Source organism: Bombina bombina, chromosome 4 (genome assembly GCF_027579735.1).
Source record: "Bombina bombina isolate aBomBom1 chromosome 4, aBomBom1.pri, whole genome shotgun sequence".
In the NCBI taxonomy this organism is placed as follows: domain Eukaryota; kingdom Metazoa; phylum Chordata; class Amphibia; order Anura; family Bombinatoridae; genus Bombina; species Bombina bombina.
The window spans coordinates 68,747,486-68,762,953 of NC_069502.1; the positions used below are offsets into that span (position 1 = coordinate 68,747,486).

At 39.6% G+C, this 15,468-nt stretch overlaps 1 protein-coding gene across 1 annotated transcript in view; it reads right to left on the reverse strand.

Annotated features, from left to right (window-relative positions):
* ESCO2 (establishment of sister chromatid cohesion N-acetyltransferase 2) overlaps positions 1-14,833 on the reverse strand; it is a 129,769-nt gene extending 114,936 nt beyond the window's left edge. Inside the window, exons 1-2 of the mRNA XM_053709504.1 lie at positions 14,654-14,833; positions 201-1,206 (exon numbers count right to left, since the gene is read on the reverse strand). Coding sequence (XP_053565479.1) covers positions 201-1,206; positions 14,654-14,706 — 1,059 coding nt within the window. The 5' untranslated portion in view covers positions 14,707-14,833. The remainder of the gene's footprint in view (positions 1-200; positions 1,207-14,653) is intronic.
* Between the last annotated feature and the right edge of the window lie 635 nt (positions 14,834-15,468).

Sequence of the window (15,468 nt, forward strand, 5' to 3'; positions counted from 1 at the left end):
CTGTGTAACTAGTGCTGTTGATTAGATAAATGGAGATTTCCACTTGGGATCAACAGTGCTCTGCGGGTGCCAAGTGGTATTTCAACTGTGTCTTTAACTACTTTGTGAGCGTTAAACACATTTTAGCGTAGGGTCTCTAATTTTGAAATTACGTCACTTGTAGAATTTTAAACAATTATATATGCACGTATGGTACTTACAGTCATTCCTGTGTCCACTCTCTTTGGATAACGAATGTCAATTAGCTCAGGAAGTTTAAGATTACTGTGACTAATCTGTGTTTTTACACTTGTCTCTTGTTTGTTTGTGTTCTTAACCATTATTTTTTTTTCTTCAGTTTGCCCGGTATCTCCCTTGCTTTTTGGACGAGTAACTGAAACTTTAGTGCTCTTTCCATTTACTGAACGGTTAGTACCGACATCAACATTATGGACATTGCTCAGTTTATCTGTTTTGACAACAGGTTTGGATGATGGAAGAAACTTTAGATTTGGGGATGGCTTCTTTGGAGCACCGTGTGGTTTTTTGTTTGTGGCAAAGAAAGCAGCCCCCATTGTGAGTTTTGGTCTGGGTTTAATCTTGAGTCCTAGAACTCCAGTCTTTGTGGTGAAAAAGTTGGTGGTTTGCTCATACGCCAAAGAGGATTTGCTTGAGGGGACATTTAACCCCTTCTTGACAATCTTGGGAGAGGTTTTCTTTTCTTTGGTGTTCGACTTTCTATTCTTGGGGTTCTTTTTTGCCCGAGCAGTTTTTGCAGCCCCTTTAACTTCTGGGCTGGTTTTGTTTGGGGAAAACAATGCTTTATCAAAACTGTTGGCTAGCACAGATTTACTTTCATTGATCAGTTTCCTCTCCAGAGGAGTAACATACAGCTTATCTTTCTTATAAAAAGATACAGGAGACACCGAAGGCTTAAATGGCGAGCCAGCCTTCGGGGAGTAACACTGTGGTGAGGCCCCACTGGCATTTCTAGGCACAGAGGCTGTTTGAACAGGTGATGTGACCAGCTTTCTTACAGCATTACATCTCACAGGAGATTCCCCGACATTCTCTTTCTCTGTCATATCCTCCATGTCTGTGTAACTTTGTAAAGGAGACCGAATCATTCTGTTAATTTGACTGGCATTTCTAGTTTTTAATGGAGATGTAACACTGCTGTGATCAACCATTAATCTTTTAACTGGGGTTCCATAGGAAGAATGTCGCCTGTTTGAAAATAAAAAATAAAAAAAAGATTTAGAAATAGGACAATGGTATTATAACATTATATATGCCTAGCCACTACCAATCACCAGCTAAGCTCCCAGAAGTGCATTGATGCTCCTGAAACAATCTAGGTATGATATTCAACAACGAAAACCAAAAGAACAAAATAAATATTTGTTAACAGAAGTAAATTGAAAATTATCTTCAAACTGCATTATCTGTACTCTAAACCATGAAAAATTACATTTTGTGTCTTTCATGTCCCTTTTAAAATACACATTTTTGAAAGAAAAAGAAAATGTATGCTTACCTGATAAATTTGTTTCTTTTCAGACACAAGTCCACGGATTTCATCCTTACTTGTGGGATTACGCCTCCCGGTCAGCACCACAGCAGAGCAGTTACATAGCTCCTCCCTTCCCTCCCACTCCAGTCATTCGACCGAAGATAGGAAGAGAAAGGAAAAAGCCAAGGTGCAGAGGTGTCTGAAGTTTACAAAAATTAATAACCTGTCTCAGAGAACAGGACGGGCCATGGACTCATCGTGTCTAAAAAGAAACAAAATTTATCAGGTAAGCATACATTTTCTTTTTAAAGACACGATGAGTCCACGGATTTCATCCTTACTTGTGTTATACAATATTAAAGCTAGAGTACACGGATGATAAGGGATGGACAAGACAGGGAACCTAAACAGAAGGCACCACTGCTTGAAGAACCTTTCTCCCAAAAACAGCCTCAGCCGAAGCAAAGGTATCAAATTTGTAAAATTTAGAAAAGAAAAGTGTGAAAAGAGGACCAAGTTGCAGCCTTGCTAATCTGTTCAACAGAAGCTTCATTTTTGAATGCCCATGAGGAAGCAACAGCTCTTTCAGGAGGCTGCTGTCCAGCAGTCTCATATGCAAAACGGATGATACTCTTCAGCCAAAAAGAAAGAGGTAGCCGTAGCTTTCTGACCCTTACGTTCTCCAGAAAAAATGACAGAGAATACGATTGACTAATGTCCTTAGTCGCTTGTAAGTAAAATTTTAAAGCACGGACCATGTCCAAATTGTGCAGAAGACGTTCCTTCTGAAAAGGATTAGGACACAAGCAAGGAACAACAATCTCCTGATTAATGTTCCTGTCTGAAACAACCTTAGGAAGAAAACCAAGTTTAGTACGTAAAACCACCTTATTCGAATGAAAAATAAGGCAAGGAGAATTATATTGCAATGCCGAAAGCTCACTCTACAAGCTGAAGAAATGGCAACAAGAAATAAAACTTTCCAAGATAACAACTTAATATCTATAGAATGCATAGGCTCAAACGGAACCCCCTGAAGAACTTTAAGAACTAAATTTAAACTCCATGGAGGAGCAATTGGTTTAAACGCAGGCCTGATTCTAATCAAAGCCTGACAAAAGGATTGAACATTTGGGACATCTGCCAGACTCTTGTGTAACAAAAATAGATAAGGCAGAGATCTGACCCTATAGGGAACTTGCTGATAAATCCTTCTCCAATCCCTCTTGGAGAAAAGACAATATCCTGGGAATCCTAACTCTACTCCATGAGTAGCCCTTGGATTCACACCAATAAAGATATTTACGCCATATCTTATGGCAAATCTTCCTAGTTACAGGTTTACGCGCCTGACTTAAGGTATCTATGACCGAATCAGAGAAACCCTGCTTGGATAGGATTAAGCGTTTAATCTCCAAGCAGTCAGCTTCAGAGAAACTAGATTTTGGTGAAGGAAGGGTCCTTGAATGAGAAGGTCCTTCCTCAATGGAAGTTTCCAAGGTGGCAGGGTTGACATGTCCACCAGATCGGCATACCAAATCCTGCGAGGCCACGCAAGAGCGATGAGGATCATGAATGCCTTCTCCTGTTTGATTTGAGCAATAACCTGAGGTGAAACCGAGCAAACGGTATTGCCGCCACCATCAATCCGATTACCTCCATGCACTGAGCCACTGACGGCTGAGGAGTGGACTGAAGGGCTCGACATGTACCCAGAATCATTGATTTTCTGACCTCTGTCAGAAAAATACTCATTGAAATAGAATCTATTAGAATTCCCAAGAAGGTCACCCTTGTCTTCAGGATTAAATAAATCTTTTCCAGATTTACCTTCCACCCATGAGTTCTCAGGAAGGATGGCACAATGTCGCTATGGGACCTTGCTTGCTGACAAAGAGATGCCTGGATTAGAATATCATCCAGATAAGGTGCCACCGCAATGCCCCGCTGTCATAGAACCGCCAGCAGAGACCCCAGAACCTTTGTGAAAATTCTGGGTGCCGTGGCCAGACCGAAAGGAAGAGCCACAAACTGAAAGTGTTTGTCCAGAAAGGCAAACCTCAGGACCTTGTGGTGATCTCTGTGGATAGGAACATGTAGATATGCATCCTTTAAATCCACTGTCATCAAAAATTGACCCTCCTGGATCAATGGAATAGTTTCCATCTTGAATGATGGAACTCTAAAAAACTTGTTTAGACTCTTGAGGTCTAAGATAGGTCTGAAGGTTCCCTCCTTTAGGGAACTAAAGACAGATTTGAATAAAAACCCTGCCCCTGTTCTTGTATTGGAACGGGACAAATTACTCTCATGGAAGAGAGGTCTCTTACACAATGTAAGAACGCCTCTCTTTTTATCTGGTCTGCAGATAATCTTGAAAGAAGAAATCTTCCTTGGGGAGGAGAATTTCTGAACTCTAGTTTGTATCCTTGAGACACTATTTCTATAGCCCATGGATCCTGAACATCCCGCACCCAAGCCCGAATGAAGAAGGAAAGTCTGCCCCCTACCAGATCCGGTCCCGGATCGGGGGCAAACCCTTCATGCTGACTTAGAATCGGCAGCAGGTTTCTTGGATTGTTTACCCTTGTTCCAAGATTGGTTGGGTCTCCAAGTAGACTTAGATTGCGAATAGTTTCCTTCCTGTTTAGAGGAAGAGAAGGAATTTCCCTTGAAATTTCGAAAGGAACGAAAATTACTTTGTCTTCCTTTCTGTTTGGTTCTTTTATCTTGAGGAAGGAGATGACCCTTGCCTCCCGAGATGTCAGAGATAATTTCCTTTAAGCCAGGTCCAAACAAGGTCTTTCCCTTGTAAGGAATTGCCAGGAGCTTAGACTTGGATAATACATCCGCAGACCAAAGGCTTCAACCATAAGGCTCTGTGGGATAGGATAGAAAAACCTGAACTCTTAGCAGCCAATTTAGTAATTTGCAGAGAAGCATCTGTAATAAATGAATTGGCTAATTTCAGAGCTTTAATCCGATCCTGGATTTCCTCTAAAGAAGGCTCAGTCTTAAGAGACTACGCAAGAGCATTGAACCAATAAGCTGCCGCACTAGTGACCGTAGCGATGCACGCAGCCAGTTGCAATAGCAAACCCTGGTGAACATAGATCTTTTTAAGTAGACCCTCCAACTTCTTATCCATAGGGTCTTTGAAGGCACAACTATCCTCAATAGGAATAGTTGTTCGTTTGGCCAAGGTGGAAATAGCCCCCTCCACCTTAGGAACCGTTTCCCAAGATTCCCTGACAGTGTCAGCTATAGGGAACAACTTCTTGAAAATAGGAGGAGAGTATGGAATACCTGGTCTCTCCCATTCCTTAGAAATAATCTCCGAAGTTCGCTTGGGAACTGGAAAAACATCCGAGTAAGAAGGAACTTCAAAGTATTTGTCCAACTTACTCGATTTCTCAGGAAAGACCACTACCGTGGAGTCACAGTCGTTCAAAGTCACTAAGACCTCCCTGAGTAACAGGCGGAGGTGTTCTAATTTAAACCTGAAAGAGACAACGTCTGAATCAGTCAAAGGTAAGGAACTCCCAGAGTCTGAAATGTCACCTTCCGATAGAACCTCCATACCCTCCATCTCAGATCCCCGAGAGGGTACATCCGAGATTGCTACCATAGCATCAGAAACTTCATTGACCACATAGTTGTCCTTCCTTTTACGTTTGTCTTGAAGTATAGGAAAGGCAGATAATGCATCAGAAAGTGTAGAAGACATAACCGCAGCTATGTCTTTTAACGTGACTGCAGTAGAAGCTAGAGAAGAAGTACAGGGCACTGCTTGAGCGGGCGTTAAAGGTTGGGACGCTTGGGGAGAAAGCTGCGGCATACTCTGCATCTCATCATTAGACTCCTGAGAAGCATCTGCCTTTGAAAAATTTTGAGTATGAAATTTTTTTTTCTCTATAACTTAAAGCCCTCTCAACACATGAGGGACAAAAAGGCACCGGTGGTTCCACATTGGCATTCTAACACATGGCGCAAGTAACATTATGCACAGCTTCTGAATCCATTTTAGAGAACAGACAATATTGTATCATTATTTAATACACAACAAAAAAAATTGTTACTGGCCCTTTAAAGTTTCAAAACTGGACTTTTTTACTGCATGAGGAAAAAAACAGAGTTGTAAAAATGGAAGCCCAACTTTAAACAGAATACTTAGTAAACCTGAAGAAAAAAAAAAAAAAAAAAAAAAAAAAGGAGGATACTGTGCTTTTAATTTTTGAATGCAACAACTTTCCTGTTTAAAACAAAAAAAACATATCACTTTAGCTACATAAAAAGTTTTTAACACACACTCAAACACCTCTACGCCTCAGCAGCTCTGCTGAGGCGCTTACCTGCCGACCGATCCCGCTGCAATTCTTGGTGCAGAAGTACAAGACTCAGGAGCGCTAAAACAACCGCTTGCTTAATAAAAAAAAACGCGGTTCTAGAGCAAAGAAAGGACGTCACTGTCCTGCAAGCCAATAAGCCTCACAGTGAAACCGGAACCTTCTCCGGATGCCGGGCTATGTGAAATTGAGCTAGAGCTGCAACAACTAATCGGCATAATCGACAATCGATTATGAAAATAGTTGTCAACGAATAGATTAGTTGGTTTGCAATTAGTTGGTCTGTGCACAGCACCAGTTGCTTTACTCAAATGAGCTCCTGGACATGGTATTGTGGTTTATGGTTTTGCCCTTAGCCTATAGGACCTCTACAGACATTTTACTTTTCAGTTTTTTTAGGACACTATAAGTTCTTTTTAAGTTTAAAACTATGCCTGTCTTATGTGCAACCCAGAAATAAATAGGAGTCATAATTTGGATTGTTTATATAAAATCAGGTGATTTGGACTATGCTTTGCATGATATAGTGTTGAGCTTGTTATTTACACCTAGCCTAGATTGATGGTATTTGTTATATGAATTGATGTCATTACCTGTTTGCAAAATTTTTAGCGGATCGCTTGCTTTTGCTGATATATGCACTCTATAGATAAATGTTAAAGGCTGTGTTCTTTTACTGATAGGAAAAAAAAGCAAAAGGGCTAAAGTCCATCTATTTTTAATTAATTGGAATATGTACCAAATTCAACCACTGTAAGTATATATCTGTTATTTTAGGAGTGGAATAGATATTCCCCCCCCCCCCCCTCCCTAACCTTATAGCTGGTTGTTTACCATTGAATATAGATATTCAAGATATTTTTATGTTAAAATGAAGTCCAGGCTTACTTTGTTGAGAGGCCCCTTGCATTGGTGGAGAACTAACAAAGATAAATAGCACACCTTGGTGAAATTGGTAAAAACCCTATTTATGCATCCCAGGCAAATCAACACCATCTGAGTGCCTCTTCTCTGCTGCAGGCGCATGTGGACAGGTTGACATTTTTGCATTTCAATGCAGTTTCTGAAAGAATGAATAACAGAATGTTATAAACAGTGAAAGCCTGTCTACCTCCTAGTTCTAGTTTGTGGTGTTTTTTTTTTGCTTAAAGGGACACTGAACCCAATTTTTTTCTTTTGGAATTCAGAAAGAGCATGCAATTTTAAGCAACTTTCTAATTTACTCCTATTATCAATTTTTCTTCGTTCTCTTGCTATCATTATTTGAAAAAGAAGGCATCTAAGCTTTTTTTTGGTTTCAGTACTCTGGACAGCACTTTTTTATTGGTGGATGAATTTATCCACCAATCAGCAAGGACAACCCAGGTTGCTCACCAAAAATGGGCCGGCATCTAAACTTACATTCTTGCATTTCAAATAAAGATACCAAGAGAATGAAGAATATTTGATGATAGGAGTAAATTAGAAAGTTGCTTAAAATCTCATGCTTAATCTGAATCACGAAAGAAAATTTTTGGGTACAGTGTCCCTTTAATTATAAAAATGTATTCCACTGCTTAAAAAAATTGGACCAACAGTTGTGTTAATGTAAGGTTGTAAAGTTTTAGTCTGAAGTTTATATTTATAACACTTAGTATGTGGATTTTACGTTAAATATAGGATTTTTTTTAATCCGATTAGTCGATTAATTGAAAAAATTATCAGCCGATTAATCGATTTTGAAAATAATCGTTAATTGCAGCCCTAAACTGTGCAGTGAAAGTACAAAGCGTGCAAAGTGCTGGCCCCGCCCTTCGTGGGCGTTAATAACTACACAGTCCGACCGGCTTAAAAATATAACGATAGTGACAAAGCAAACTATTTTTCAGCTTTCTCCCTGCCCCAGTGCCTGTACATTGCGCTGTCATAAGATCACCCTCCATACCTAAAAAGCCAGAAGTCCCAAGTCAAAGGCTCCATTTGCCTTATACAAAATAAAGTTAAAGTGCCCACTTTCCTCTGAGTCTTTTAGTAGTCCCCAGAATAAAAAGTCTGCACTTAACTTAAAGGGACACTGAACACAAACTTTTTCTTTTGTGATTCAGATACAGTATGCAATTTTAAGCAACTTTCTAATTTACTCCCATTATCATTTTTTCTTCATTCTCTTGCTATCTTTATTTGAAAAAGAATGCATCTAAGCTTTTATTTTGGTTTAGGACTCTGGACTGCACTTTTTTTTATTGGTGGATGAATTTATCTGCCAATCAGTAAGAACAACCCAGGTTGTTCACCCAAAACGGGCCAGCACCTAAACTTACATTTTTGCATTTCAAATAAAGATAGCAAGAGAATGAAGAAACTTTGATAATAGGAGTAAATTAGAAAGTTGCTTAAAATGTCATGCTCTATCTGAATCACAAAAGAAGAAATTTGGGTTCAGTGTCCCTTTAATGCTGTCCGACAGCAGGACAGTCCAACAGGTTTAAGAGGTCCTCTCCCTCCTATAGCCCTGTGGAAAATTATAAGGCCTGAGTTAGAGTTTGCTTAGGCCATCAGAAAAATATGGGAGGCGAAGTGAGAATTATGTCCCACCAGTTCCCATTGCTCTAAAGCCACCAAAAGCTCTACTGAAGAGACTGATATGGACTACAGCAACACCCTAGACAAAGCAACACACTCTGGCACTACTTAAAAATAATAAACTCTTGATTGAAGAATCTAATCCAACACCTCACTTTACCTCTTCCTATCACTAACGTAGGCAAAGAGAAAGACTGGAGTGGGAAGGAAGGGAGAAGCTATATAACAGCTCTGCTGTGGTGCTCTTTGCCTCCTCCTGATGATCAGGAGACGTAATCCCACAAGTAAGGATGAAATCCATGGACTCATCGTGTCTTTAAAAAGAAAGCAAGTTTACTTACTTTTCAAGAGAACACAAATTATGCAGACAAGAACCAAAAGCATTTGCAAAACTACTGATAAAGTTCAACAGATTGAGATGAATGGGGAAGTAATTTACAAAACAACCATTAAACAAGACAAAAAAACACAAATAAGTAAATATTCCATACACTATATAGACATAAAACATTCTAAAGTTTTGGATTCAATTTTTAGAAGGTACAATAGGTTTGGCTCCTTGGGGTTTGTGTAGAACTGTCCTTCCCCAGGGCAAATCTATTTAAAATCTAGGAGCCAGTATGAATATTTAGGAGCCGGACAGTGATATTTGTATATAGAAATGGAGAATAACTCAAAAGAGAGAAGCTATGGGGTAAAATGCTATGAGCCAGTGGCCCCCTGGCTTCTAAGTTTGTCAAGCCCTGCCCTACTCTAAAAGATGCATCTTCTAATGCACTATAGGCAATGTAGTTCAGCTTACAGGATAAACACACAGATAGCCCTCTTAATTTCAATTTGAGCCATTCACAATAGCACCTGTTCCTAGTGATCTTGTGACCCATATTGAGGAAGTTAATCAACAGGCTCCTTAGCTGAAAAGGATTTGAAGAGTTTTTGCCACCTGCATTTATAGTACAGCACTAGAGTAGTTTGCAGTTCTTTTGCTTTCTTAAAGAGATTGTAAAGTTTTAGGATTTAATTCCCAGCATCTAAAAATTCTCTTAAAAAATAGGGGCACTAAGTCATTAAAAACTTTTATTACCGCTTTGTTACGGTAAACATACCGCCGGTCCTCCACTCGCATCTCAGACTGTATTGAGCAGATCAATAAATCCGGCTTCCTCTAATCGTTGCGTGTCCCCTTTGACGTCCACCTTGATGAACACGCAATGATTGGAGGAAGCCATATTTGTCATCAATCTGCAAAATACCTTCTAAGATGTGAGTGGAGGATTTGCGGTATGTTTACTGAAACAAAAAGCTAACAGGAAGTGTATGTCTGTTTGCATGTTAAAAAGGTCCTTTTTATATACAACTCCCCACTACCTTACTAATGTACAGCACCATGCCTCACAAGCATAAAAACAACTTATATTGCTGTTTTTACATTCACAGCATTAATGTCAGGGCTTTAAATGGGTTATATAACACACATACATATAAAAATGGTGTAACTTAACAACTGTTCCTTCAGAAATAGAATCCTGGTGTAAAACGAGGGATAGAGATAGTGTGTGTGTGTGTGTGTGATATATATATATATATATATCACTCTGGAAGATGCCATCCCCATAATTATTTCTTGTGACATTGCGCAATGTATAGTGGCGTCACTTCCAGCAGAGGCGTTTTAAAACTGCAGTCCTATGTCCAGCTAAAGAGAATGAGGGGGATCCTCTACAATGGGCTGAGTGGCTCTCAGCATAACAACATTGCTATGACACACAGGTTACTTTAGCACTAGTTTCCCTTGTTACCTATGTGTTTAAAAGGACAGTCAAGTCCAAAAAAAAAAAACACAAGTCATGTTTCAGATAGGGCATGTAATTTTAAACAACTTTCCAGTTTACTTTTATCACCAATTTTTTTTTGTTCTTTTGGTATTCTTAGTTGAAAGCTAAACCTAGTAAGGCTCATATGATAATTTCTAAGCCCTTGAATGCCACCTCCTTACACATGATTTTTTATTTGTTTTCGCAACAGGGGAGAGTTAGTTCATGTAAACCATATAGATAACATTGTGATAATGCCCGTGGATTGTGGCAGACACTGCACTAGTTGGCTAAAATGAAAGAATAATAAATAAAATGTCATGTGATCAGGGGGAAATCTGCAGAAGCTTAGATACAAGTTAATCACAGAGGTAAAAAGTATATTAATATAACAGTGTTGGTTATACAAAACTGGGGAATGGGTAATAAAGGGATAAGCTATCTTTTAAAACAAATTTTGGTGTTGACTGTCCTTTTAAGCACAACTATGCATCTAATGAATTAAAACTTTATTTTAGCAGCAGAATATCCCTTTCAGTGCCTTACAAAGCTAAAATAATACAGGAGGACTTTCAAGTACTTGAGAGTTGGTTAAAATACAATTTTATTTCAACAAAACATCCATGGATCATACAAGTGCTTTCTGGAGTGAAAGAACATTGATTTCTCAGGGATTGTTTTAGGACTCCATTAACATATAACTCTAAGCAACTGGCTTATGGGCAGGGTGAGGAGTCAATGGCTGCAGCCAGCCCTTGCATAAACCATAAACATAACCCCTCACCTAACAAACTCTTGTGGTTGTAGTCTGGGAGTTTGTCCTGCAGATCATCACAACAGCCTGGACTTCTGCTTACTGGAGAAACAATTGTCTAAATGCAACAATGCCCCATAATCCCTTGCAGCTGACAATTCTAGAAAGTCATCACACAGTGCAGTGCCCCCGCTGGCTGAGAACAATGTGAGACACTGAAAAAAGCGATAGATATATATTCTGCAGTATGCAACTGTACTGCTCTTTCAGATGTATGATCTAAACATAAAATAAATTGCTTACCCTTTGGGTAAAATAGGACTCTAAAACACTATTAGAAACGGATTTAAAGTGAATGTAAGTTTTGATGCAAAAGTGCCCGGTTTTTAAAAATTCTATTAAAATCAGGGGCACTTTAATTCATCAAAATTTACATTTCCCTTCGTTGTGAAAAAATACATTTTAATCTCGACAGCCGCTCTAGCTTCCCCCGGTCGTCGCAAGCCATTTCTGATGTCCGAAACGATGGATGGGTCATCCTCCAATCACGGCTCTCCCCCCCCCGGGGGAATCAGTGTCTGATTCAACGCCATGATTGGAGGAAGCCGGATTCCTCATTTTAGACCCAGGAAAAGGCTTTGCAATGGGCAGAGGAAGCTGGAGCGGCTGTCAAGATTAAAAAGGTACGTTTTTTTCACAACAGGAGTGAAATGTAAATTTTGATGAATTAAAGTGCCCCTGTTTTTAATAACCGGGCACTTTAGCATCAAAATTTACATTCACTTTAAATGAAGCTATGTTTGAATAGTTAAAGGGATAGGAAAGTTATCTCGAATGATTAAGATAGAGTGTGATTTTAAGACCCTTCTAAAATGCACTTTGTGCTCTTGGTATTCATTTTTGAAAAATAATGTGTACATAACCTACACCACTGGGAAATAGCTGTTATTTGTAGCTACACACATACCTCTTGTAATTGGCTCACTTGATGTAGTCATCTAGCTCCCAGTAGCACCATGCTGTTTGAAGCTAACTTTAACTATGTGTTTAATCCCATTGCATAAATTAAACAGTTATATACTGTATGCAAGCAATAACATAGAACATTTTTTTTTACATTTTTATATCCAAGTGTCAGGTTACAAAAATGTCTGACGCATAATACATATCTAATTAACCCGTGCTTGTTCCTATAAGGTTATATTTTTATAAGCAGCACACGTATGGACAAAAATAAAAATATTGTCCATGGCTTGACTGATGTAATTTTTAATTTATTTAGATGCAGAATGTATTTCTGGTTCCAGTTTTTGGATTATGCTTCGTGTGCCCAACTCATCAATCTTGCTGTCATTTTGACAGGTGCTTTTAACCCACTAAAGGGACATAAAATGCAAAAAAGAAGATACTGTAATGTTTTAGAACATTTTATTAGTACACCATAACTACATGTTTAACTTCTGCAGAGGTTAAACACACAGTTAAAGTCAGCTCCAGTGCCCTACTGAGGGCTACAGAAGACTTTTGGTGAACCAATGACAAGAGGCATGTGTGTAGTAACCAATCACTAATGCATTACTGTTTCTAAACCTACTTGTATATGCTTTTGAACAAAGAATACTAACAGAATAAAGCCAATTACTGTACATTTTAGTAGCAAATTGAAAACTTTTTTTTAAAAAAATGACATGCTCTATATAAACCATGTACAGTTCATAAAACTACAGTTATACAACCTTATAAACAATTACAGGTATACCTCACTTTACAGCGCTTCACTTTACAGCGCTTCGCTAATACAGCGCTTTGTGGAGCTGAAGTTCATCCTCCAGTGATTTTGAAACAGTGCTGTAATCATCGTGAGATTGCGAGAAAAGTGACTGGCACCATTTTGTTATGATTTTTTCACTCAGTTTACAGCATTACAGTGCAATCTGTGTCTCAGTGCTATAGTCTGGCAAATTTTACTACAGTAATTGTCACTATTTTACAGGTACAGTATTTAATGAATACTGTGCTGTGCTAGTGTTAAACTAAACCTAGCACTATTGCACCCCTAATATATGTTAGTTCAAACATGTTTTCAAGTCTTTAAACAAACTGGCAAGTGAAAAGAAAGCTAAAACTGCCTTGTTTCACTTTAAGGCGGTTTTCACTTTACAGCGGGACTCCGGTCCCTAACCCGCTGTATGAGCGGGGTATACCTGTAATAGAAGCTAAGCTAGGATTTATTATACATTTTTTTAAAGAAAAATGAGACCCAGAAATAAAAATCTAAGGATTGGCTCCCTGGATGTATGAGTCCAGGCACAACTGTGTAAGTTATGTAACCAGTTGTGTAACTGCAGGATCTGCCCCCTCCTGTGGTTTATGCAAGAACCAAAACAGTGACTTATAAATGTGCAAAGTCACAACAGAATAACCTGCAGTGAACTAGAAAACAATTACAATTTATTAAACTTGCCAGAGATTGTGATTTATTAAACCCACTGACTGACATGAGAAATACCCCGATCGTGCATTATTTTAACCCCCTAACTGCCATGAATATACCCGGATCGTGCATTATATTTACCCACTGACTGCCATGAGGAATACCCCGATCGTGCATTATATTTACCCACTGACTGCCAAGAGGAATACCCCGATCGTGCATTATATTTACCCACTGACTGCCATGAGGAATACCCCGATCGTGCATTATATTTACCCACTGACTGCCAAGAGGAATACCCCGATCGTGCATTATATTTACCCACTGACTGCCATGAGGAATACCCCGATCGTGCATTATATTTACCCACTGACTGCCAAGAGGAATACCCCGATCGTGCATTATATTTACCCACTGACTGCCAAGAGGAATACCCCGATCGTGCATTATATTTACCCACTGACTGCCAAGAGGAATACCCCGATCGTGCATTATATTTACCCGCTGACTGCCATGAGGAATACCCCGATCGTGCATTATATTTACCCACTGACTGCCAAGAGGAATACCCCGATCGTGCATTATATTTACCCACTGACTGCCATGAGGAATACCCCGATCGTGCATTATATTTACCCACTGACTGCCATGAGGAATACCCCGATCGTGCATTATATTTACCCGCTGACTGCTATGAGGAATACCCCGATCGTGCATTATATTTACCCACTGACTGCCATGAGGAATACCCCGATCGTGCATTATATTTACCCACTGACTGCAATGAGGAATACCCCGATCGTGCATTATATTTACCCACTGACTGCAATGAGGAATACCCCGATCATGCAATATTTTAACCCACTGACTGCAATGAGGAATACCCCGATCATGCAATATTTTAACCCACTGACTGCCATGAGGAATACCCCGATCGTGCATTATATTTACCCGCTGACTGCCATGAGGAATACCCCGATCATGCATTATTTTAACCCACTGACTGCCATGAGGAATACCCCGATCGTGCATTATATTTACCCACTGACTGCCATGAGGAATACCCCGATCGTGCATTATATTTACCCACTGACTGCCATGAGGAATACCCCGATCGTGCATTATATTTACCCACTGACTGCCATGAGGAATACCCCGATCGTTCTTATAAAGCAGATAAATACCGCTGCCCGCCAATCACTTGGCATAAAGCATCTATAGTCGCTTTCACAGATCGATAATGTCACTCACCCTTCTGAGTTAGCAGAGCTGTGCTTTCTTTTTCTGGGTGTCAGGGTCTCCATTGCCAATTAATCCACAACAGTATTCTATGCCTATTATACCAGCGATCCGTGTCCCGGTACTGTACGATCTCTCTCGCACTAGAACCAAAGCATAGATTTTGCCGCCACCGCGTTCAAACCTCAAGCCTCTCCCGACATCCTTTGCGCGTAGGAGCGTCATCGCCTGGACGGACATGCAATCCTGATTCGTCCAATGGGTACGCGCGAACTGCTTCACTGACAGGTGAAAACAAGAGCGCGCTTGTTTTATTCTAGGCGCATATTATAGGCGCGCTTCAAACTTTATTCAAGTTGTAACCGGGGAAGCGCATATCAGTGTTTGAGATCAATTTGTAACGGGGAAGCGCATATCAGTGTTTGAAATCAAGTTGTAACGGGGAAGCGCATATCAGTGTTTGAGCGCGATTGTGAAGGGGAGAAAGTAAAATCATTTATTAAGCTCTAACTTACACAAGTGGTCCGCAGACATTTTTTATTTTAGATTTAAGTTATTAAACGTAATTACTACTGAGTTTTAATTCCTTGCTGTCATTTTTTTTTTTATCGTGAAACCTAAGGTCGACTTTATTCCTGCATATGCTTGTTTCTTTAATTACTATTTTTGCACGAGGAAAAAGAACAGAAAAAAGTTGCGTCTGCACCCCCAATTTTTAGGCTAAACTAGTATAATCTGTTCAATAAAGGGTCTCCTGATTGCTGATCCAATCAGCGGTCCTAGGGGGGCGATTTATCAAGCTGAGGCAGACAGGGGCGTATATATAC